Raw genomic sequence first — 26,086 nt, 5'->3', positions numbered from 1 at the left:
TTGGTGTTCCCCATTTTTGGAAGTAAGTGTTTATTATTTGGGGGTGAATCTCCCATTCGTGGATTTGTTGGTGATCCCGAGAGAGATTGTCTGCTAACTGATTCTGAATCCCTGTAATAAACTGCACTATTAGGTGAATGTGGTTGTGAATCGCCCAATGCCATATTCTCTGTGCCAGGAGACACAACTGTGTCGAGTGTGTTCCTCCCGGTTTGTTCAGATAATACATCGTTGCCATGTTGTCTGTTTTGACAAGAATGTGTTTGTGGCTTATTATTGGTTGAAATGCTTTCAACGCTAGAAATACTGCTAGTAGTTCTAAGTGATTTCTGTGAAACTGTCTCTGCAGAGTGTCCCATTGTCCTTGGATGCTGTGTTGGTTGAGGTGTGCTCCCCACCCTATCATGGAGGCATCTGTTGTTATTACGTATTGAGGCACTGGGTCTTGGAAAGGCCGCCCTTGGTTTAAATTTATATTGTTCCACCATTGAAGCGAGGTGTATGTTTGGCGGTCTATCAACACTAGATCTTGAAGTTGACCCTGTGCCTGTGACCATTGTGATGCTAGGCACTGTTGTAAGGGCTGCATGTGCAATCTTGTGTTTGGGACAATGGCTATGCATGAGGATATCATGCCTAGTAGTTTCATCACCATCTTCACTTGTATCTTTTGTTTTGGGTACATGGCCTGTATTACATTGTGAAATGCTTGTACCCTTTGTGGACTTGGGAGTGGCAATCCTTTTGTTGTGTTGATTGTCGCCCCTAAGTATTGCTGTGTTTGACACGGCTGAAGGTGTGACTTGTTGTAGTTGAGTGAGAAACCTAGTTTGTGGAGGGTTTCTATGACATACTGTGTGTGTTGTGAACACCATTCTTGCGTGTTGGTTTTGATTAACCAATCGTCTAGGTACGGGAACACATGCATTTGCTGCCTTCTGATATGAGCAGCCACTACTGCCAGGCATTTTGTAAAAACTCTTGGCGCTGTTGTTATCCCGAATGGCAACACTTTGAATTGGTAATGTACCCCTTGGAATACAAACCTTAAGTACTTTCTGTGTGAAGGATGTATCGGTATATGGAAGTATGCATCCTTTAGGTCTAGTGTTGTCATGTAGTCTTGTTGTTTGAGCAATGGGATTACGTCCTGCAGTGTCACCATGTGAAAGTGATCTGATCTGATGTAGATATTTAATGTTCTGAGATCTAATATAGGTCTTAGAGTTTTGTCTTTTTTGGGTATGAGAAAGTACAGCGAGTAAACTCCTGTTCCTCTCTGATGAATTGGTACCAGTTCTATTGCATCTTTTTGTAACAACGCTTGGACCTCCAGTTGTAGAAGATCCATGTTTTTTGACATAATGTGTGTTTTCGGTGGGACATTTGGAGGGAATTTGAGAAATTCTATGCAATAACCATGCTGGATAATTGCTAGGACCCAAGTGTCTGTTGTTATTTCCTCCCATTGTTTGTAGAACTTAGTTGGTCTCCTACCCACTGGTGTTATGTGTTGGGGATTTGTGACGTCGAAGTCACTGCTTGTTCTGTGGAGTTTTGGGACTTTGGAACTTCCCTCTACTTTTTGGGAACTGTCCCCCTCTATAGTGTCCCCGAAAACTTCCCCGCTGATATTGGCTCTGATAAGTGGGCCTTGTATGTGAGGTTGTGGGTTCCGTGCTTTGTCCTCGAAACCCCCCTCGAAATTGTGATTTACGAAATGTCCCTCTGCTCTGTGGGGAGTAGAGTGCGCCCATGGCTTTGGCCGTATCTGTGTCTTTTTGAGTTTTTCGATAGCAGTGTCCACCTCCGGTCCAAACAACTGCTGTCTGTTAAATGGCATATTCAGCACAGCTTGTTGTATTTCCGGCTTGAATCCCGATGTACGCAGCCATGCGTGTCTCCTTATGGTCACTGCTGTATTTACTATCCTAGCAGCTGTATCCGCTGCATCCATTGCAGACCGTATCTGATTGTTCGAGATACTCTGTCCTTCCTCGTCCACTTGTTGTGCCTTTTGGAACTCTTTGGGCAAGTGTTCAATGAAATGTTGCATTTCGTCCCAATGAGCCCTATCATATCTCGACAGCAATGCCTGTGAGTTGGCAATGCGCCATTGGTTGGCCGCTTGTGCTGCAACCCTTTTCCCCGCAGCGTCGAACTTGCGACTCTCCTTGTCTGGAGGTGGTGCGTCTCCTGAGGTGTGTGAGTTCGCTCTCTTGCGAGCTGCCCCTACTACCAGAGTCTGGTGTTAATTGCTGCGTGATGTATACAGGGTCCGTTGGTGGCGGCTTGCATTTCTTCTCCACCCTTGGAGTTATGGCCCTGCCCTTCACAGGCTCCTGAAACACTTGTTTGGAGTGTTTTAGCATTCCAGGTAGCATAGGGAGACTCTGGTACTGGCTATGTGTGGACGATAGTGTGTTAAATAAAAATTCATCCTCAATAGGCTCTGCATGTAGGGTGACATTATGAAACGCCGCTGCTCTTGACACCACCTGTGTGTAGGCTGTACTGTCCTCAGCTGGATAACAGTCTGGGCTGTTATCTGATACTGGCGCATCATAAAGATCCCATGTGTCGGGATCATCCTGACTCATTCCAGTATGAGTTGGAGACTGCATCAGTGGTGGAGTGGCTACCGGTGATGGTTGTGTTGAGCGTGGTGGAGATGGTGGCGGGGTTACTTGTCTTGCCACCTTTGCCTGTGGCTGCTTGTCTTTCTCTTGGAAGGCAAGTCTTCTTTTCATCCGAATTGGAATAAGAGTACTTATCTTCCCTGTGTCTTTTTGGATGTGGAGCCTTCTTTGAGTGTAATCTGGCTCCATTGACTCTAGTTCTTGTCCGAACCTATGTCCTTGCATTTGTGAGGACAGTCCCTGTTCCTCTGTGTAGGAACTTGATTTCGGTTCCGAGGCCGGATGTTTCGGTATGGAAACTTTTTCGTCAGTCTTCTTCGGCTCCGACAACACTTTTTTGATTTTCGGCGTTCCGGTCTCTCGATGCCGATTCGCTTCGGTGCCGCCCTCTCGGTGCCGAGATTGCTCTGATCCGCTGTCTCGGGGTCGAGTCTGCTCTGTGCCGGTATCTCGACCAGAGTCGGATGCCTTCGACACATGCGCTCCCTTTTTCGGTGCCGATGGTCGGTCACCTATTTTCCGGGTTAAGCCATGGCCTGCTGGCGGTGGCATCCCCTGGGCTTTAGTGGTCTTTCCGTGAGTTTTGTGTGTCGACGTCTTACTCACGGTTTTTGGCGACTGTTCGGGATCGACCTCGTCCGAGTCCGAATCCTCGATTGAGAAAGTTTCTTCTTCCTCCTTCAAGTGTTTTTGTCCTGTCGGCACCGACGCCATTTGTAGTCTTCTCGCTCTTCGGTCTCTTAATGTCTTCCTCGACCGAAACGCTCGACAGACTTCACAAGTATCTTCTTTGTGTTCTGGAGACAAACACAAGTTACAGACCAGATACTGATCTGTATAAGGATACTTGTTGTGACATTTGGGGCAGAAGCGGAATGGGGTCCGTTCCATTAGCCTTGAAGATGCACGTGGTCGGGCCGACCTGGCCCCACTGTGGGATCGAAAACCCCAAAGGGCCACCGGAGCTCTTCAAAATTCGGTGTCGATCTGTTGTAACTAACCTGATACCGAACGCAAACAATACCGTCGAATTTACCAAGATTCTAACTATCTTTCCAAACCGAAACGCAGAGCGAAAAGGAACACGTCCGAACCCGATGGCGGAAAGAAAACAATCTAAGATGGAGTCGACGCCCATGCGCAATGGAGCTGAAAGGGGAGGAGTCCCTCGATCTCGTGACTTGAAAAGACTTCTTCGAAGAAAAACAACTTGTAACACTCCGAGCCCAACACTAGATGGCGGGATGTGCACAGCATGTGTATCTGCAGCTACACAGGCCATCGAACATATCAATATAGGCTACACATATTGCATGAGACTATTGACCATGTTTAATGTGCATTACAGTCTCTGGGCACTTTTTGGTGTTGTCACAAGAGTTTGTATTACAACACAGTGATAAATGTATGATGGCAGTGTACTGAAATTAATTGTATCGATTCATTCTCATATATTATTATTTTTTTATTATACAGAAATGCATGACATCAAAGCGCTTACTGTTATCAGAGTATCAACCGGAATTTATATTGTGGTGAGTCGGGTTCTGTTTACAATACACTTGTTGTTGTGAAGTGTCTACTGAGTTAATATGAAGGCTAAGGATAGTATCCGGTTTCTGTCTTGTCACTTGCAGTTGAAGGGTCAGGTGACCTGGCCATGGGAAACCCTTTTACTCACTTGGAGTCAAAACATCAACAAACAATCCCCTTGTTTTTTGTCGAGCAAAACTAATGAATAAGGGCTTTGTGAGATATGGCACAGCCTTTACGAAAGAACACAACATACCAGGGAATTATATAGTCTGCTTATACATATTTATAAATATTAGTTCACACTTGAGCACTGCGCTGTCGGCACTTGATTCATCTTGGACTTTTGCTGGACTGTAATGGACTGTAGATGATTTAAAATATATGCATTTGACAGAAATAATGTACAAGTTACTTACCTTCGGTAACAATATATCTGGTAGAGACATTCTATTTGCAGATTCCTTACCTTAAAATTTTCCCATCAGGCTTCAGACTAGATCCGGAGATTTTTTCTTCGAGCAATACACTTGCGTGTCGGTAGGTGGCAGCCATTGACTTTGCGGGCATTGTAGTCGCCATCATGATGTCGGGAGCAGTACATAGATGCCACCTCAGCACAGTGATGTCAGTTTCTTTTAACGACTTTCCACGCCAAGGCGCAGACCCGCGAAGAACACTGAGATTGGTGTGCCAGAGCTAAAGTCCTGAATGGGGATTCCCTGTCCCGAAAGATGAGTTCACAAGTGGGGAGGATGGGTGGGCCGGGAAGGAATCTTCAACTAGAATATGTCTCTACCAGATATATCGTTACCAAAGGTAAGTAACTTGTACATCTGCTAGAGACTTCTAGTTGCAGATTCACTACCTTAGAACAGATAACCAAGCAATGCCATCCTCGGAGGTGGGCTGCGAACCAAGATCACACTAGAAAGTCCTGCAGGACCGAACAACCAAAGTAGCCGTCCTGGTGGACCCAACTGTCCAGGCAGTAATGTTTAGCAAATGTTTACAGGGATGCTCACATAGCTGCCTGGCAGATATCCAGGACAGGAACTCCACGTGCTGATGAAGTGGAAGCAGCAGTCGCTCTGGTGGAATGAGTGCACAAGCCCTCAGGGGGTTGCTTCTTGGCCAAAGTGTAGCAAATCGTGATGCAAAGTCGTACCCATCGAGAGATGGTACGTTTTTGCACCACCTTCCCTTTCTTTGCACCCACATATCCAACAAACAGTTGATTGCCCACCTGGAAATCTTTAGTACAATTTAGATAGAACGCCAACACTCTTTTTGGGTCCAGGCGGTGGAGTCTCTCGTCCTCATGAGAAGGATGCGTTGGTGCGTAAAAAGTAGGCAAAGTGATGGACTTGTCTACATGAAAAGGCGTAACAATCTTGGGAAGGAAGGCCTTAGTGCGCAACACCACTTTGTCAGGGTGCACAGACAAGTATGGGGGCTTTGAAGAAAGAGCCTAAAGCTCAACAAGAAAAACAGTCTTGAAAGTGAGGAGCCATAAAGGGCAATTGTGCATCGTCTCGAAAGGAGTAAACATTAAGAAAGTAAGGACAAGATTGAGGTCCCACTGAGGAATGATAAATGGAGTGAGAGGAAATAAATGGGTGAGACCTTTAAGGAATCGATTGAAATTAGGAGACTTAAAGAGTGAAGGCTGATCAGGTAACCTAAGAAAGGCCGAAATAGCCGATAAATAGCCTTTACGGGTGCCTAAAGCAGAGCCCTGCTGGGCTAAAGAAAGGATGAACAAAAGAACCTCAGAAAGAGAAACAGAGAGGGGATCAATAGATTTTTTGGTACACCATGGCATAAATTTATGCCAACGACAGGTGTATACCCTTTTGGTGGAAGGACGTCTGGCTGCCAAGATAACGTCACCGACTTCGGGTGGAAGGTCAAAAGCGGTCAACTGCCGCTGCTCAATCTCAACGCATGAAGGCAGAGATTGGGCAGGTTCTGGTAGAGAAATATCCCTTACTGCTGCAACAGAAGATCCTCCCGAAGATGCAGTCTGAGTGGAGGATCCGTGGCCATGCTCAATAGCTTGGGATACCATACTCTCCATGCCCAGGCCGGAGTCACCAAGATAACTAGGGCCCAGTCGTTCCTGATCTTCTAGAGAACTCTGGGCAGAAGTGGTATAGATGGAAAGGCGTAAAGGAGGACGGAGCTCCAATCGAGACGAAAAGCGTCTCCGAGTGAGTGCCGCCTTGGAAACTCCGACATGCAAAACAATTGCCATTGCGTGTTCTCTGTGGAGGCGAACAGATCTAACCAAGGCTCTCCCCACTGCTGAAAGACACCTTGTGCCACCTCCAGATGGAGATGCCAGTCATGATCGCCTATGCATCTCCGGCTCAGTTTGTCTGCTCTGGCATTCAGAGAGCCTGCCAGATGTTGAACCATCGTGGTAATGTCCTGATGTTTCAGCCATGTCCAGAGGCACAGAACCTCCTGACAAAGGGTCCAGGACCCTACTTCGCCCTGTTTGTTGCAGTACCATATGGTGTAGTGTTGTCCGTGAACACTTGCAGTACTTTCCCTTCGAGGGAGGGAAGAAATGCTTTCAACGCAAGCCTGATCGCTCGGAACTCCAGAAGATTGATACGGAGTCCAGACTTCGTTGGAGACAAGAGGCCACTGATCTCCACCTCTCGCATGTCGCTGCCCCATCCCAGAAGTGACACATCTGTCACTGTGGATAGATCTGGCTGGGGAGGGGAGAGGGATCTGCCCTGGACCCAACGCGGATTCGAAAGCCACCACTGCAGGTCTTTTGCAGTCCCCTTTAAGATCTGGACCATGTCGGAGAGATTTACTGATGCTGCGCCCACTGGAAGTTCAAGTCCCACTGCAGAGCCTGCAAATGCCATCTGGCATGTGTCACTAGCAGGATGCAGGAGGCCATGAGGCCCAGCAGCGTCAAAGTCAATCTCACCAAAAACCAACACAGAGGCTGAAAGATCGGAATCATATCCTGAATAGCTTGGGCTCGCTTTTCAGGAGGATAAGCCCGAAACTTCACTGTGTCCAGAACAGCTTTGATGAAAGGGAGTGTCCGAGAGGGAGTCAGGTGTGACTTCAGAACATTTAAAGTGAACCCCAGCGTGTGCAGGAGGTTCACCATAGTCTGAAGGTGGGAGACGACTTTCTGGGGTGAGTCCGCTTTCAACAACCAGTCGTTGAGGTAGGGGAAGACTAAAACCCCCAACCTGCGCAGACGAGCTGCAACCCCCACCATCACTTTGGTGAGCACCCAAAGGCCGCTGGGTAAGGTCAATGGGGAGCACGGTAATCTGAAAGTGCACGTGACCTACCACGAATCGTAGGTAACATCTGTGGGCAGGCAGGAAAGGAATATGGAAATAAGCGTCCTGCAAGTCCAGCGCTACCATAAGGTTTCCTGGGTTCAAGGTAGACAGGACCTGAGCCAGGGGGAGCATTTTGAATTTCTCCTTCTTGAGGAAGTAATTGAGGTCCAGAATGTCTAGGATAGGATGTAAGCCCTTGTCCTTTTTGGGCACCAGAAAGTAGCGGGAATAACAACCACGACCTACTTCTGGTGCAGAGACATTCTCTATGGCTCCCTTGACCAAGAGAGCCGCAACTTCCTGGCTTAGAAGTGCCAAATTGTCCTCCGGAATATAGCTGACTGATGAAGGCATGGCTGGTGGGGCAGATTCGAAGGGGAGGGAGTATCCCCTTCGAATGGTCTGCAAAACCCACCTGTCTGTAGTGAGGGATTCCCAGGTGGGCAGGTGATGGCGAATCTTGCTGCCAACTGGACCGGGGTAAGGGGACAGACTAGGAGGGTTTGGAGGCTGCAGCAGGGGCAGGGATGGACTTGGTAGACTTCTGGTTCCCTGTCCCACGCCCACGTGGGTTTCTGCGTCGCCGGACACGCAACGGCTGAACAGCATGGGTGGCACAGTAGCTGGGATGGGGACGCGACAGGCAGCACCTTCCTTGGCCACAAAAAGGGCGAAAGGTAGACAGTTGGGGGCGAGCGGCAGTGGAAAGGCCGAGGGACCGAGCCGTAGCCTGGGAGTCCTTTAAACTCTCCAAAGCCTGGTCCCCATAGAGATGAGAGCCATCAGAGTGCATGTCCATAAAAGTCTGTTGGACATCCCCAGAAAAAACAAATATACGCAACCAGTCGAGGCGCGTCAAAGCCACCGTCATTGCAACCGATCTACCTAGAGAGTCGGTTGTGTCCAGCCCACATCTGATCGTGAACTTTACCGCATCTCTCCTATTGGTGACAGCTTGGAAGATGGTAGCACGGGACTCTTCCAGTATCTGCGCCAGAACCTGCACCACCGTATTCCACAGAGGGCACCACCAAAGTCAGGAGCGTTGACAATCGAACCAGTGCTGGGGAAGGTCTCAATGGTACGACCAGCGGCAGGGCGGATCCGAGAGCGGGTCCAGAGGGGACCTTGCTGGTCAGAGACAAGGCCGCCGGCACGGATCCCGAAGGCCACCCTGACCGAACCCCTTGGGCCCGAAGGTGACGTATCCGGGTCCGCATGCCTAAAAATGAGGCGCATGGCCTCATAAAACTCTTTCAATTGGGCAGGGGTTGTTTTGGCTCCCAGAAACTCGGGAAAGCGCAAAGCGGACCCAGATACAGGCTTTGAAGACAGAGGCCTCGAGCGTGGACAATCCTCATGCGTCGCACCAGCCGAGCGACAGGGTGAAGTCGAAGGGTGACGGGATCTCTTCGACTTCCTCTTATCTTGTCTCGAAGACTTCGAGAAAGAAGAATGGTGATGGTTCAGTGAGATGTCTTGAGACCTTCCCCGCGAGTGAGATTGGGACCTATGCAGAGTCAAGCGCCAGGCCGCCATAAGCTTGAGGGACCACTTTCTCAAGGCCTTCGGTGCATGGCCCGGCACTCGGAGAACGACTTTGGGTTTTGGTTGTGCTGCAGGCACCACAAACAGAACTATGTGGATCCATCACCAACATCATGCGGTGACAGTCCTCGTGCGGTTTGAAACCGGGCTTTGGGGACATCCTCAACACACCAAAAAACTCACCAAAAGGTCTGAGATCGGTCAAAGAGACCAGGGTAGCTCTCTCCGGATCAGCGCATGCCTCGGAAAGAAAAGAACTTCCGTCGCTGCGCTGAGGCGGCGTCTATGTACTACTCCCGACATCATCACGGCGACTACGACGCCATCAGAGACGACCAATGCCACCTAACGACACGCAAGGGTATTGCTCGATGAAAGAATCTCAGGATCCTGACTGACGCCTAGGGGGATATTCTAAGGTAAGGAATCTGCAACTAGAAGTCTATATAAGATAGTATTGTTAGATTCATTTCCAGTTTGGTCTTCAGTGTCGTAAACAAATTCGATGTATACAAAATGTGTTTACTGATTATTGGATTCCTTGAAATCATAAAGAATGAGTCCCCAAGAACAACTGTTTATTATAGGTTGACCCCTAAGCCTTCCCTCACCCTTTCCCACTTCACACAAAGGGGCAAATACTACTCACTTTTCTCCATGCTTCGCCAAGAAGATCTGGGCAGCTTTAATGGCTTCAGAAACCTGCTCTTTTTTGGTTGCCAATTCATCGGTGATGGCCTGTAAAGGACAGATGAGCATAACTTGTGTAAATAGACATAAAAATGTATGCCATGCTCTGTCGATGAACAGAGGCGCACATCAGAGATGAAGAAAACGAGGATCCAGTCATGTTCAACTGAGGAGCAAAAGAGTGCATGGGAAAGGAGAGCGAGAAAAAATAAATTATGCAAAACAAAGGGAGAGACAAGCCATGCTATGCCAATGGTATGGGGTACAGGTAACAGTGAGGTAGAAAGAACAATGCTCAGGAGAGAAGAGCATCCACAGGGCTGAGGGAGAGGAAAAGAGCAAACCAATTTGAGTTCAGGTCACAGGAAAAATGGAAAGACAGTAGAACAAGGCATGCACAACTGTGGAGTGTAGGAGCACTTTGGAGAGAAAGACAAAAAGACAAGCCAGGAATGGGAGGGCGTATAAAAAGTGGGGGAGAGAGATTAGTATGCCATGCTTCGTTCAAGAGCATTTTGGAATGGAACAAACATTCTCACCAAAGAACCACACGGAAAAGGAAAGAGCCAAAGAAAGAAGGATGGAGTGGCTAACCATGCTCAGCTAATGGTTTGAGGGAACAATGACGAGAGGCAGCGAAAGAGCAGAAAATCTTTTTGAGTTAAGGGACAGAAGACCATGTGAAAAAGAAAGATTGACAGGCCATATTCATCAAAGGACAAAGCAATATATTTTACAGGAGAAAGAAAGAGACACCTTGTTCACCCGGGAGACACATGGAAGCAAATACAATGCTCAGCTGCAGAGATGCAGAGAATGGGGTGGGGAAAGATTGCAGAAAAAAAAAAACACGTTCAGCCGAGCGGGAGGTGACTACATGGAAACGAGAGGCAGAAAGAGGAGAAAGCCATACTAAGTGAGGAACACATAGGAGAGACAAGGTAATGAGAGAGAAGCAAGCCGTGCTCATCTGACTAGCAGAAATAAATATGTGAGAGCTGATGCTATTACAATAGCTCAGAGAATCACATTCAGTTAAGGAAAGGGGTAGCACATTATAGAGCAGGAATGACATGGAGGGTAGGGCAGCAATTCTCAGTAACAGAAAATAATGGCGTTTATGAGAGAATGGAAAGAAATCTGGGTGCTATCACCCAAGTGCAACGTGTGCTAAAGCAATCAATTTGCTGAGGTGTGTCTAACTTTCTGCATTTCTCACTCTCTCTATATATGTATGTGGTATCTATATACCACAAACCCACCCAAAAGGCAACTGAGTTCAGTGCAAGGTCAAAGGCAAAGAATGAGTTAACAAGTTCTTGGAGGGGTTGCTGGGTTCATGATGTATCATAATGTGGTGATCATTGAAGAGTGTCTCAAGCTAATTCCTGAAATGAAGCAGTGAGTGATGCTGTCCAGGATCCTGAGTGTGTACAGTGGAAGAACCAAACTCGAGGACACCCCCCAAAAAGTATGTGGCGTCTGGGGGCCCTCTGCGCCGAGATGGATGAATGGCCTCTGTTATGCTCTTCCCCACCCAAAACACAGCACTGATCAGATGGCTCCAAGCACCACTGAGGAGTGGTCCCTGATGCTCAGTCATCTGCCTTTCTCTCTTTCCATCTGTCTTTCAGTCTCTCATTCCCTCGAACCCTTTCTCAACCGCTCTCAATCCCTTTCCCTCAACCCTCTTTTCTCTTTCCCTCCTTTCTCTTTCCCTCCTTCTGTTTCCTCTTCTCTTGCAGCTGTGTCTGTCACATGGACTTCCATACCCCTTCCTTTTCTTCCCTGTTCTCTGTCTTTCCCTCTCCACTTCCACTTTTCTTCTTTCTCCACTTGCTCTCCCTCTCACATCACCTCCTTCCCTCAGCTGACTTATACCTTTCTCATGGCTCTGCTCAATGACAGTGAATGCCACTTTGGCACTTTTTCTCTGGGACACGCCTCTCAGCAACAATTGACATAAAATACTTCAAGTTTTTTATTTAACTTTTTGAATTCAACTCATTACAAACAGAAGAAGATTTTGTGTGCTGAAAGTTGCTTTCCGGACACTTCATGAACAAGTAACTTACTTTCGGTCATGTTTTCGCACCTTCCTCCCCCCCTGCTAATACTCCCAGACGCCAAACTGGATCAGGAGATATTTCTCAGCATTGCTCCTCCACAGCACTTGACTGCGACCTGCCCAAAAGTGATGCCAGAGGCACATATAAGTGCCACACCTGTGTGCTCTGATGTAAGACCTTGTCTTGACTCTGTCCATGCCACTGGACACGGAGCTTGATAAGGGAGCCGATATGAACGTGCACAGATCTCTAAATTGGAACCTTTTTACAGATGGAGAAAAGGATAAATTTCATTCAGAAGTCCAAAACAGACACTCCACATCCGAATACAGTGGTAGGAATGTTAGCTCTGGTGTATGGGCCCTAGATCATCCAGGGGCTTCTTCTTGGCCAATATGTAGCAGATTTTGATACAGTCGATTATCCACCTCAATATGGTCCTCTTTTTGCACTGCCATACCCTTCTTTGCACCACAGACACAAGAAAGAGCTTGTCGTCCACAGCATTAGTCCTTAGTAGAATTGATGTGAAAGTTCAAAGCACTTTTGAGGTCCAAGCGAAGGAGCATCTCCTCCTCTCTCGAGGGGCAAGGCGGAGCAAAGAATGCCAGATGGGTGATGGTTTGTCCGACATGAAAAGGGGTCACAACTTTCTGCAAGAATGCTGCCTTAGTCCACAACACCAGTTTGCCAAAGAAAAAGGTGGTGAATGGTGGACAAACGGACAGAGCTTGTAGCTTACTCACAAGATAAACTGAACCTATAGCTATGAGGAACACTATATTGAGAGTCAGGAAACAAAGGACAGCGGAACATCGACGTAACAGGGGGTATGGATAACAAAAGCAAGAACCAAATCAAGGTCCCACTGCGGATCACAAAAGGCGTGGGTGGAAAATTAAACACTAGCCCCTTAAGAAAATGCATCACAACAAGTGAGTTAAATACAGATGGTAAGTCTGCCAAATGCGAAAAAAGGCCAAAAAGCCTTTGGGAACACTCTTTCCGGTAAACTCTCTATCTAGCCACAGATTCCTCACCTTTTGAATACTCCCCAAGTGTCAGACTGGATCCAGAAACCTTTCAGTAGTACCTCAGTGTGCCGTCAGGTGGCACTATGCGGCTCCACACTGATTCCGTTCACTCTGGAAATGATGTGTGGGGCCCATATAGGTGTCACCCCTGCAAGCTGACATCAGTTGCTTTCAAGGCTATTTGGGCCCACACATGTAGAGCTTCGAGAACAAACTAATCATTATTACCCTGAAAAATAAGTGACGGTGCTCAGCACCGGCAACAACAAGCACAAATTAAGCACTGAACAGAAGAGACCTCTCACTACCTCCAGGTGTATCTGCTAGGCACAGGCAGCTGAGCACTTCCACCTTGGCATTCCAACAAACTGAGAGGTGGTTAACCTCCCGAAAATTCCTTGACAGTCCAGCCATTTCCAGAGGTTCGTGACCTCACCCTGTTTTTTGTAGTACCCACATGGCAGTGGTGTTGTTTGTGGGCACCTAAATCAGACTCTGTAGGAAGTTGGCTCTGTATAAACTATCTCAAAGTGAGAGATAGTGTGCAGAGTCCAAGGGTTCCCCTTAGTGGTTGATAGTAGCAAAATTAGATAATTTTAATGCTCTACTTTGTGGTAGTGTGGTTGAGCAGTAGGGTTATCAGAGGGTAGTGTTCAGCATTTGTTGTACACACACAGGCAATAAATGAGGAACACAAACTCAAAGACTTAACTCCAGGCCAATACTTTTTATATAGAAAAATATATTTTCTTAATTTATTTTAGAACCACAAGATTCAAGATTTGAAGCAAATACATAAAATGCAAGGTACTTTACACAGGTAAGTGGGGAACTTTGAATTAAAGCAGTAGTACACATGGTACAGGTTAAAATGGCAATAAGCTATTTTAAAAGTGGACACTGCAAAAATCAACAGTTCCTCGGGGAGGTAAGTTTGGTTAGGTTTTGCAGGTAAGTAAAGCACTTACACAGTCAGTCTCCTGGCCATAGGCAGCCCACCGTTGGGGGTTCAAGGCAACCCGAAAGTCACTGCACTAGCAACACAGGGCCGGTTAGGTGCAGAGGTCAAAGGAGGGACCAAAACACATAGCTGCCTATGGAGAACAGGGGTGCTCTGGTTTCGGTCTGCTGGTAAGTATCTGCATCCTCGGGGAGCAGACCAGGGGGGTTTTGTAGAGCACGGGGTGGGGGGTGGGGAGGGCACAAACAGGCACACAAAACACACCCTCAGCGGCACAGGGGCGGCCGGGTGCAGTGGGCTAAGTAGGCATCAGGTTTGCTATAGGAAGAAATGGAGGGACCTGGGAGTCACTTAGGAGATGCAGGCAGGGCACAGGGGGACTTCTTGGGCCAGCCACAGACAGGGCTAGGATGAGGGCCGCTTGCAGGTCACTCCTGCAGTGGTGGGTGGCTCCTCTCTGTCCTGAGGGCTGCGGGTGCAGTGCTTGGTCCAGGCGTCGGGTTCCTTGTTACCAGGCAGTCGCGGTCAGGGGGAGACTCTAGATCCTCTCTGCAGGCATCGTTGTGGGGCTCCAGGGGGGTCGACTCAGGTTACTCATGTTGTTGCAGTCGCCTGGGAGTCCTCTCTGCGGTTTTTGTTCCCTGGATCTCGAGCCAGGGGCGTCTGGTGCAGAGTGTGAAGTCTCACGCTTCCGGCGAGAAGTGAGAGTTCTTTGAAAGTTGTTTCTTTGTAGCAAAAATGTTGCTGTTGGTTAACAGTGCTGCTGCTCTCGGGAGCTTCTTGATCCTTCGGTTTCAGGGCAGCCCTCTGAGTCCTCAGAGTTCGCTGGTCCCTGTCGGATGCGTCGCTGTGCAGGTTCTTTGAGTCTGGAGACATGCCGGTAGGTCGTCTCCCTCGTCTCTGCAGGGCTTTCAGGTCAGCAGTCCTTCTTGGTGTAGGTTGCAGGAATCTGATTTCCTGGGTTCTAGGTCACCCCTAAATACTAAATTTAGGGGCGTGTTTAGGTCTGGGGGGCAGTAGCCAATGGATACTGTCCTGGAGGGTGGCTACACCCTCTTTGTGCCTCCTCCCTGAGGAGAGGAGGGGCACATCCCTAATCCTATTGGGGGAATCCTCCAATCTCAAGATGGAGGATTTCTAAAGGCAGGAGTCACCTCAGCTCAAGGCACCTTAGGGGCTGTCCTGACTGGTGGGTGGCTCCTCCTTGTTTTCCTCATTATCTCTTCCAGCCTTGCCGCCAAACGTGGAGGCAGTGGCCGGAGGGGCGGGCATCTCCACTAGCTGGGATGCTCTGGGGTGCTGTAACAAAAGGCATGAGTCTTTGAGGCTCACCGCCAGGTGTTACAGTTCCTGCAGGTGGAGGTGAGAAGCACCTCCACCCAGTACAGGCTTTGTTCCTGGCCACAGAGTGACAAAGGTACTCACCCCATGTGGCCAGAAACTCGTCTGGTTGTAGCAGGCTGGCAGAAACTGGTCAGCCTAGCACTAGGAGTCGGACTGGTATTCAGGGGGCATCTCCAAGATGCCTTCTGTGGTGTATTTTACAATAAATCCCACATTGGCATCAGTGTGCATTTATTGTGCTGAGACGTTTGATACCAAACTTCCCAGATTTCAATGTAGCCATTATGGAACTGTGGAGTTTGTGTCTGACAAACTCCCAGACCATATACTCTTTATGGCTACCCTGCACTTACAATGTCTAAGGTTTTGCTAAGACACTGTAGGGGCACAGTGCTCATGCACATATGCCCTCACTTGTGGTATAGTGCACCCTGCCTTAGGGCTTTAAGGCCTGCTAGAGGGGTGACTTACCTATGTCACAGGCAGTGAGAGGTGGGCACAGCACTCTGAGGGGAGTGCCATGTTGACTTAGTCATTTTCTCCCCACCAGCACACACACGCTGTGAGGCAGTGTGCATGTGCTGAGTGAGGGGTCCCCAGTTTGGCATAAGACATACTGCAGCTCTTAGAGACCTTTCCTGGCAACAGGGCCCTTGGTACCAGGGGTACCAGTTGCAAGGGACTTATCTGTGTGCCAGGCTGTGCCAATTGTGGGAACAAAGGTACAGTTTAGGGAAAGAACACTGGTGCTGGGGCCTGGTTAGCAGGGTCCCAGCACACTTTCAATCATAACTGGCATCAACAAAAGGTAAAAGGTCAGGGGGTAACCATGCCAAGGAAGGTATTTCCTCACAGCCTCCCTTAAATGGACGGAAGGAAGGCTGTAACCAGCAAACATGGTCCCCAGCTCCAGAAGGTTGGTTGGAGCCAGGATTCCGCCGGAGACCACAGGTCTCTGATCTCCAAGTCTCCTAGATGACTACCCTAGCTGCATCAGTCGCTACTTTAAGCTCTGGGTGGGGAAAGCTGCAGGCCCAATCACAGTCCAGTAACCACTACTGCAGATCCTTAACAGGCTCGTCCGAAATGTGAATGTGGTCAGAGAGGTCCCTTTAATATTGGGCCCACTGAAACTTCAGATCCCACTATAGAGCCTGCACATGTCACCGGGCATGCTCAGCCAACAGAAGGCAGGAAGCCATCAATCCCAGCAGCCTTATAGTCTACTGCAATGAAATCCAGGACCAAGGCTGAAAGATTGGGATCACAGCCTGAATATCCTGGACACTCTTTCCTGAACAATGTCCAGAATGGTTTTGATGAAGATGAGCATCTGAGAAGGAGTCTGGTGTGACTTCAGAACATTGATAGTGAAATCCAAAGATGACAAGAGGTTTACTGTAGTCTAAAGGTGGTTGCCTGCCTGGGGCAAGCCTATTTTCAGTTCTTCATCGGGGCAAGGGAAGGCTGGCACCCTGACCAATGGGCCAATTTAAGCACTTTGTATTTCTATTTCTGAAGGATGCAGGCTTCCATCATTCATGGGCACCAGAAAGGAGCAGGAATAGCAACCACAACCTACTTCTGGCTCAGGAACCCTCTTGGTAGCTTCTTTGGCCAAAAAAAGCTCACTTCCTGCTACAAAATGGAGAGATGGTCCTCCATCAGTGCTGTGCTCCTGCAGTTGCACGCTCAAGAGGCTTGGCAGATGGGGGTGGCTGACTGAGCACTTTGCTAACCGTGGCCTGCTCAGAGGTGGCCACCACAGCCTTGACCAAAAAAACACCTGGGTTTCCTGTGGAGGCTGGATGGGCTGACACGGGGGACACCATGGCCAAAGCCGCACAAGGAAGCTTGCACCACCAGGCTGTCAAGTGAAGGTTGTCGTGAAAGAGAAGAAGGGTGTTGATCGACCAGGGGACTGGAGCAAGTTCTCACCCATGTCCCCAATAAGGTATCCGTCATCGTCTTATTAAACGGCTCAGAAGATGTCTGCCCCTGTTGGAGGATTTCAGTCAAGACATTGGCCTCACCTCAATGGTGGTAAGTTGGAGGTCAAGGACTTCCGTTGTCCAATGTATCACCATGAAGTGTTATGCAGATTCCTCAGTGGCAGATTCAGGGGGTATAAGGAGACTTGTTTCAGTGGAAGTATTGAGACCACTGACCTGTAGGCTCATGTACAAATTATCATTCTGGTAGTGTTGAGTGAAATCATCACCAGAGTCATAGCCACAGCTGAGTCTGCATAAAAAAGGGAATGTAAAGTGTGCTGTTTTCCTTGGGAAATAGGAGAAGATGTGTCTCGGTTGGATTCGGGTGTGATGTCGATCAAGGTTGGACCGGCATCAGATAGATCTGGATCACCTCCTCCAAGATCGATGGAGTCTGCATCGGCGTTGAAGTACCATGGGCTGGTGTAGGTCATGATGCCAGAAGCAAGTTCAAAAGTGGAGTTGGAAGCAAGGGGGGCTTGTAGGGTCCGACTGTTGCGGAGGGTGAACCCGCAGGCACGATTCAAGATTGAAGACCACTCAGCCCGAAAACAGAACTGAGGGAGTTGGTAAGAATCTGAAGAGCCAGTGCATAGCCTTTCATCTGCTGTGGCATGGCTGAAAGGAACCAAAAACTCATGTAGTGGGAGATTCAATTACGGGATTGGCTCTGAAGACTGCCAACTTCAGGAGCGCGAATGAGATGTCTGGAGCTGCCCACGTGCTTCCTCAGTTGAATGAGAGCGGTGTGAAGGAGCAGAACGCAGTTTTGATTTGTTAGGCTTCATTTTAGATTTAGCGGAACATTTTGACAGCAGTGAAGAACAACCCCTCAAGAGGCTTTGTTGGCTCTGGGAGTATAATTGGGAAGAATATGCGGACTGCAACTTAGAGCAGTTCTGATGAGGAGCCTTTTTTGAGCTTGATGACAGAGCTTCGCCTCATGGTCCCTGAAGGTTCATTGATGTAGAGTAGCTGCACAGCTTGGAATTGTGTCCCAGCCCCAGACACCTGGAAGCATACAGACATTTGCTTGTGACTGTCCATACAGGATTTGAAAGCTGTTGTTTTCGGGGCGTGACATGCCGTGCATACTGGAAAGGTTTTGAAAAAAATGGACTCTGAGAGACACGAAGGGGCACCAGGGTGCGTGTCTCGTGGTGTGGAAGGAAAGAAACTGACATCAAAGTGCACAGGTGGCACATAATTGGGCCCTGAACATAATTTCCAGAGCAAAATGGTGTCACTGCAGAGTTGCATGGTGCCACATGACAGCGCGCCAAGGTACGATTGAAAAGTTTTCAGATCCAGTTTGACACACTTGGAGAATATCCAAAAGGTGAGGAATTTACAGATAGAAGTCTCTGTCAGAAAATAACCTTTAACAGTGCCCTCATCAAGTTCTTGCTGGGCTAAAGAGAGCATAAAAAGCAGAAAATCCTAAACCTTTTCTCGTTATGGTTCTGTATAAGGTTCTGTATGGAGGGATTTACACCAGGTCACAAACGTATCCGTGTCTGGCATTTACAGATTTCATAGACAGATGCCTGACAACCACTGCTTCAGAAAGGACTGGGCAATCAACTGTCGCTGCTCAATCTCCACACGTACAGGTGTAGACTGTGCAGATCATGGGGAGCACCCTGCCCTGTTGTTGCAACAGAAGATCATTACAAAGTGGCAGCGTGATCGGAGGACAGATGCTTATGCCCATAGTTCCAGGACCACACACTCCTGGCCCAATGCCGAGCCACGAGGATGATTTGGGCATTGTCGTTCTTCAGCTTCTTTAAAACTCTTGACAGGAGTGACAGAGGCAAGAATGCATACAGAAGTTCCAAGCTCCACTCTAGGTGGGCTGCATCTCCCAGCGTGGGGACCTCAGCGTGAAACAGTATTGATATTGCACATTCTCAGCAGTGGCGAACAGATCAAGCCAGCGTTACACCCATTGCTGGAAGACGCCCTGAGGCACCTCTGGAAGTAGCTGCCATTTGTGATCTGCAAGGTGCAACTGGCTGAGCTCATCCACCCAGAGTTTTAAAAGAACTTGCCCCATTGTTCACGATCAGGGAGATGCCCTGCAGATTCAGGCAGTTCCAGAGGCAGAGGGCCTCCTGACACAGGATCTCACCGCTTGTTGCAGTACGACTCTGGCAGTCGTACTGTCCTTGGGGGCTTGAACCAGCCTCCCTTTGATAGACTGTTGTGAGGAAATGGAGTGTATTAAATGGTGTGGTTGTGCAACCTCACCGTGTAACACACTTACCAACCTGTTTATGTCCAGTAGGTTTCATCGTAAAACCCTTAGCACAACCTTGGGTAGCTGTGGCACTGAGAAGTATTCTTGTTCAGAGCAAAAAAAGTAAATAAATAATAATTAAAAAGCACCAAAACAACTGACAATGAAATCAACAACACTCAAGAAATCTGACACCAGTTTATAAAAATAGAGTATATTTTTATAAGAATTTAAACATTAGAATGAAAAAGATCCATCTGAGGGTTCTGGAGATATAGATTTTACAAGCAGTAATAAATCAAAGCAATTTCATGCAACTGCATACATGCCTTGGCAAAGTCAACGAACTGGACACTTAGAAACTTTATCAAGGAAGATGTAGGTAATTGTCAATTCAGTCTGTCTGAAGTACAGTTACATTACCTGAAGTAGTCGTCCTTCAAAAGTTCCAAGCACTTTACCCACATTGTGATAGATTCCTAAGGAGTAGTCCTGGTGCAAGGGATGAAGGATGCTGAAGGTGATTCAAGGATGCTGTGGATGTGATGCAGTCAACGGGGCCTTCTGCAAGGATTCCTCAGTCCACGAAGATGGTGAGGGCATCCAGGAGACGATGTCCCAAGAAGTCCTCTCTGGTCTGGCCGGAGTCCAGTCGCCCATTGTCAAGGTCACAGACCAAACCTTCCTCAGTTGATAGCTCGCCTTCCCAGTGTCACAGCAACTCTTCAACAGCACTCCTTGGTTCAGCAAACTCAGATGCAACTGTGTGTGTCGGCTCTTGGTCCTCGGTACTGTACAGCATTGGTGGTACCAACATGAAGACTTTGGGCTACCAACTTGACCCAGCAACCTAGGCTTCCACAGCTGTTGTGTCCCTGTACTGCTAACATGAGGCCAGTCAGCTGGCCCTTTGAAGTTCTCTTGCCTTCACTGGGCTCTGGAGACAGCTTTTCCTTGAGCACAACGTGGCAGGCACAGTTCTTCTCTTCGCTAGCCACCACGTGCAGCAGTTGCAGTCCTCGTCAGTGCAGCATCTCTTTGCTGGTCTCATGGTGCAGCAGGGCAATCCTTCTTCAGTCCTTTTTCCAAGCCGGTAAAGATCTGAGGCCTGTGTGCCAGGGGTACCCTATTTATCTTTAGAAAATGCACTCCTGGAAGTACTCGGTTGGAAGCCAATGGGCTACTGGGTCCCCTCGCTCCTGATGATCACTTCCTGGGGAAGCGTGGCATCTTGCTATCCCAGGATGCACCATTCTGGCCATTCCCAACATGACGAGGCCCCTCTCTCGACACTCAGCGAGCTCCTTAGCCTACCCCTAGAGGTGAAAATGCTGAGGCACCCGTTGAGCAAGTGTACACTTATCTTGAAAATACAGTTGTTCACCCTTCTAACAAGTTTCTATGTGTATAATACAATTATCAAAGCACATATTTTGTAATAAACGGCTCAATGAAAGGCAGTAAACCTTAGAAATAATAGTTCGTAAATTTCCTGGCACTTTAATTTGCAAACTCAAAATTCATTGTTCATTCCCTCAAAAGTCAAGAGGAAAAGAATATTAGTAAGTCCAACCTCTTTCAAGTTCTCCGAACAGTTTTAGTGGTAGTCCATGTTATCTCCAAAATCCATTTCATTTATCCTTGAGTATATCTCCAAATCTTTTTATAACTTTAAATCAAAATAATGCACTGATTTTTTTGAATCCAAACTCAGTAGCCCCATTCAGACGTTATCTGGGCTGGGGTCCAACCCTGTAATTCTGTACCTGTCAATGGACCTACTACAGTAAAAACGATAATTTAGGGTTTTTACTGCTGAAATATGTAAATATTCCACTTTTTAACATACAGCACCCAGCCTTAGGGCTTACTAGGTATGCCATATGGGTGACATACATGCATTAAAAAGGGAGATTTGGCCTTTGCTATTCCTTTAAATGGCAAAATTGAGTGAGCATTTTTAAACTGTTCTTCCAGTCTAAGGTGGCAGACTGGGAGCCATGTTTAACCTTGTCTCACTCAGGTTGGCATAACAAGTGCTGCAGTCCCAGGGGGGACACTTTAAATTATAGGCCCTGGATAAACCTCGTACTATATACTAGGGACTCATCGGTCAAATGTAACGCTCTGCCACCTGTGTAGATGTCCAAGAACCACCTAGGGCAAGCTAAAGTGGCTTGGAGATGGTAGCAGGACCGGTGAGGTAGTGTGCAGTCCCGACCCTAGCCTTGAAAGGCCTGGTAGTGGTCTGCTGCTGTGGAAGAGTTTGCTGTTTGTCTTTGAGCTGTGCCCCTTTCCAAGCCTTGCAAGGAGCCATACTGTTGGGGATACTGCCACATGGGTGCAAAAAGGAAGAATGGATGAGAGAGAGTGCCGTGGTCCTGCTTTCCTGAAAGCACTCCAGGGCTGACTCTGCCTTACCTCCGAAGAGACAGATGCCATCAAATGGCATGTCCATTAGTGACGCCTGAATGTCTACTAAGACGACAATGGATTAAATCCATGTGTGGCGCTGAAGCTCTACACTAGTATCAACTTTCCTGCCCAAGCAGTCAGTGGTGTTCAGTCCAGAGAGGATGACGTGCATCGCTGTGTCATGACCATCATGACCATCATGATCATCTGCACCAGCCTGGTGCTATATTCATTGGAGACTGCCAACGAGATCTCACTGACCATATCCCATAATGCATGTGAGTATTGTCCCAGGAGGCAGAATAAAGGGCTAGACTGGTCGAGCAAAACTTCCCCTTCTCGAATGGAATTAATGCTTTAATGCATTTTGATTTCCTATCAGGAGGTGTGGTAGGGAATTTGTGAGGTTTTAGCCTACTGGTGGACGCCTGGACCACTAATCTTTCAGGTGCAGAATGTTGCGTGAAAAAAGGTGGGTCACCAGCTGCAGGTATGTGTCTACTCACCACTTGTCTATTTATGACCGGGCAAGAACAATGTTTGTCCCAAGTGACCCTTTGTGTGTCCGTTAGGGCTTCATTGAAGAAAAAAGTGGTTTTCTGAAAGCCTGCCCAGACTGCAGCACTTCCGTCTGACATTGGTTTTGACTCCATAATACAGCAGTTGCAGGTCTAACACTTCAGCAGCCCATCTAATAACCGCTGTAAAAGAGGCTGATTCCTCTGTAGGAGGACCAATAGAAATCCAGTGCAGTGTCTAGGGAGGTGGCCAGACCACTGGTCTTCTGAAGGCCATATATAAATATTGTCTTCATCATAGTAATGGGATGCGTTGTTCCCATCATCGCCTGACCATGTTGACTGTGTTCAGAGTCTGAGCCAAATGAGTAAGAAGCGTCTGTGGGAAGGTTCTTGGTAAAGGCAATGTTCAGTCAGAATCAGAATGAACCAAGGCACCAAAGGATGTGAGAGGCGCAACTTCGGTGGAGGTAGTGTCAGATTCAGCTCACAGTCAGATATGACAGAAGGTTACTCCTCTGGCATTGTTTGAGTGTCAATGCACCTGAGACTAGGAGGGCCGCGGCACTGAAGTTAGTTTTGTATTAGCACTGGAGTCAGACAAGACCATTCAGTGGAGTCAAGCAATGTAGACTGCATTGAACACGGATTCACCAACAGTATTCTGATTGAAACCCTACTTGAAACCTTGTGGACCGAAGGTGTGTCAGCGCGAGCCAAAGGTTTGTATCACGGCTTCCTTTAAAGCTTCCACTTGTTGCAGACTCACCAATGGAGCTGGGAAGTCGAGGTGCACTGTTATGGTATGTGTATTTGTAACATGCACTATAATCCACAAAAGTATCCTGGCGGTGAGCAGGAGTGTGTGCCCAGCCCTGCCTATGGTATGTAGGCTAATTGAAAAGCGAGGTCTGTAGCTTCTCACGGAATTCAAGAAGAGAGGCGGAGGCTCTGATACAGAGTGGGAAGCTGTTTCACACTGGAGGAGCATTGTAAGAGAATGCTCATTCACCTAATCAGGTTCTGTCTGAGTGGGATATGTGCGAGTAGGATTCCTGTGGAGTAGAGGTGTCTGGGTAGTTGATGGGAGGCAATGAGATTGTCCAGATAGGTGGGGTCTAAGTTGTATAGTGCCTTAAAGGTGTGCGTTAGGAATATGAAATGAGTGTGACTGTGTATCAGAAGCCAATGGAGCTCCCTGAGGTGTGGTAGGAGTTTTGTGTGGAAAAGTGCAGATGAGTCTAGTTGCTGAGTTCTGGATGGTTTTTAATCTTCTGGTGAGTTGCTTGGTGATCCGGCATAGAGGGTGTTCCAGTAGTCCAACTTGTTGGTGACTAGAGCGTGAGTGACAGTTTTTCTAGTGCTGCTTGGGAGCCATTTGAAGTTCTTCCTCAGCATCTTCAGGGCATGGAAGAAGGATGCAGTGACAGCGTTGACTTGTGCGGTCATGTCTAGTTTGCTGTTGATGATTATTCTGAGGTTCTTGGCATGTCTGCTGGGTGTGGGTCTGTGTTCAGTCAGCCACCAGATGAAGTCCCATGGTAAGGTGTTCTTGCCAAGATCACTACTTCTGTCTTGTCGATGTTTAGCTTGAGACAAGCTGGCTTTCATCTAGTTAGTGACTTCAGGCATACAGGCGGTGAACTTGTTTCTTGTGTTGGGGGTCTTATCTGAGAGGGAGAGTATGAGCTGTGTGTTGTCAGTGTCAGAAACGATGTTGATGATGTGTGCGCAGATAACGTTGGCCAGAAGGACCATGCATGCATTGAAGAGGGTGGGGCTGAGCGACGATCCTTGACGTTCTCCTTGAGGTACTGCAAGGAACATAGGCACCAGTGACATACCTGGTGTGGTCCAAGACAAACAACTGCTTGTGATAGTCTTTAGAGAGTTAAAACCCTGTCGTTTTCTGTGACAGCATGTTCCACTGCACACTGAAGAGGAAACATTTTGTAAGAAAACTCATCAAAGATGAGAAAAAGGTTTGGGAGTGAGCTCCAAATCAGTGTCCGAAGGCGTGGAAAGAAAGGAACTGATGTTAGCGCACAGGGGTGATGCTTTCATGTGGCATTTGATTATATGAAGTCACTATGCCTTGTTTTTTCTTATCATTGCCTCCAATCTGACGATCTCCTGGCTGCAGGTGTGCACAAGCCATTGGAGATGGTGAATGTGTCAGCCAGATCAGGAGAGGTGCTTGTCATAATGGCTTGGTAGATGAAGTAGCTGGTTTTAATGTTGGTGTGTACGGTCAAGAGGAGCAAGTGGGGTTCAATCAGTGGAGAGGGATGTGGTCATATTTCTTCAGTGCTTTGATGAGGTGTGCTGAAGAATGCAGGATGCTGGGGGTATAAGAGGTCGTTGTGGAGTTTAACAGGCACCACACAGGACACTGTCACCACCCAGATGCAAAAGGATCAGAACTTGAACAACAGTTTTGAAGTTGCTTTTAGAGAGGAACACTTTCACTTACTCTCAGAGAATGCTAGTGCCAGGTAAACTTAGGTTGTTGGAGGTGTGCTCCCTGAGGGTGACATCAATGATCAGAGTGAATTAAAGTGACTTGGCACAGGGTTAAAGTTGAGGTTTGCTTTTTCCAGGTTTATGGTGTTGCACCAAGACTGGACTAGATGTTCCCTGATCTTTTTGGTCAATAGCAGGAATTTGGTTTTGGAAAGGTTATGATTCAGATGGATGCTGGACATGCAGCTCTGGCTGAGGTGTGTGCAGTGGCACAGATGGCTAGAAAGGATGAGACTTTGAAGTGGAGTTGTATTTCATCAGTGCACTGGGAAATTGTGATGCTGTTATACATGAGCAGAGGCCCAAAGGTTTAGATACAGAAGTTGAAGATGAGACTTGGCAAGATGGAATACTGGGGGAACTCTGTAGGTGAGAATGATCTTCTGGGTGCTGGAGGTGCCCAAGTGAACAAACTGGTGCTGGTTTGATAAGCAGGAGAAAGGAAAGCCAGTGATGCATGCTGCAATCAAACTGCCTTTGAGATGTTGGTGTGTTCCAGCCAACATGTTCCATTGCCTGCATCTCCCAGACCCAGTGGACTGCCACCCAGTGCAGCATCCCTCATCCCAAATGACTCATCTTCCAAACCTAACATTGCATTGAGTCATCAGGTATGACAAATGTGCAGGTAGAAAGAGGAATACTGCTCAGTCAAAAAGAGATGGGGGTAGGATAAATAAGGGTGGTGAGAATGTGAGCAAGATTAGATGAAGAGTAAAGCATGATACATTTTTGGTCTGAAAAAAGGAGAGAGATGAGAAGGTGGGAGCACAGAATGTAAGAAGCGGGAGAGGGAGACAGCAGTAGACTCACCTGCTGCTCAGCAAGGTTTTGCCTGACATCTCCTGGTGTTGTGCTCTTCGACAATACATTCATCGGTCTCATAACCTGAGCTAAGCCAGTTGCCCAGCCCATGAGGTGCCGCAATGCATCCACCTGATCTTGCTTCTCCTCTTCCACAACTTTCTGCAGGACAAAGAAAATTAAAAATCAATCCTTCATTAAAAACGCAATCCATCATTTTTACAGCAACAGCAGAATAGCCCATTCCCCCCCCCGACTAGATGGCCCTTGTAAGTAAACTTGAGGTAAGTGCTTTGTCTACAGGCTGGAAGGAATAATTGTAAGTCACTTCGTCTACAGGCCCACCATTTTTATATCGACTGATTCTACAAGACAATAAAAGATTAACAGTCACAAGAACACTGGGAGTTTAGCCGAAGATGGCCTTAACCTGGCCAAACGAGCCC

At 47.8% G+C, this 26,086-nt stretch overlaps 1 protein-coding gene across 3 annotated transcripts in view; it reads right to left on the bottom strand.

Annotated features, from left to right (window-relative positions):
• Positions 1–26,086, bottom strand: part of MACF1 (microtubule actin crosslinking factor 1) — a 1,225,213-nt gene that overhangs the window by 793,127 nt on the left and 406,000 nt on the right. For all 3 annotated transcript variants that reach the window (XM_069223412.1, XM_069223414.1, XM_069223413.1), the window contains 2 exons: positions 25,650–25,802; positions 9,696–9,784 (listed from right to left, as the gene is read on the bottom strand). In XM_069223412.1, coding sequence (XP_069079513.1) covers positions 9,696–9,784; positions 25,650–25,802 — 242 coding nt within the window. The remainder of the gene's footprint in view (positions 1–9,695; positions 9,785–25,649; positions 25,803–26,086) is intronic.

The sequence above is a fragment of the Pleurodeles waltl genome, chromosome 3_1 (assembly GCF_031143425.1).
Source record: "Pleurodeles waltl isolate 20211129_DDA chromosome 3_1, aPleWal1.hap1.20221129, whole genome shotgun sequence".
Classification (NCBI taxonomy): Eukaryota; Metazoa; Chordata; class Amphibia; order Caudata; family Salamandridae; genus Pleurodeles; species Pleurodeles waltl.
The sequence above is the reverse complement of the archived record's forward strand: the minus strand, read 5'-3'. Positions and strand labels throughout refer to the sequence as shown.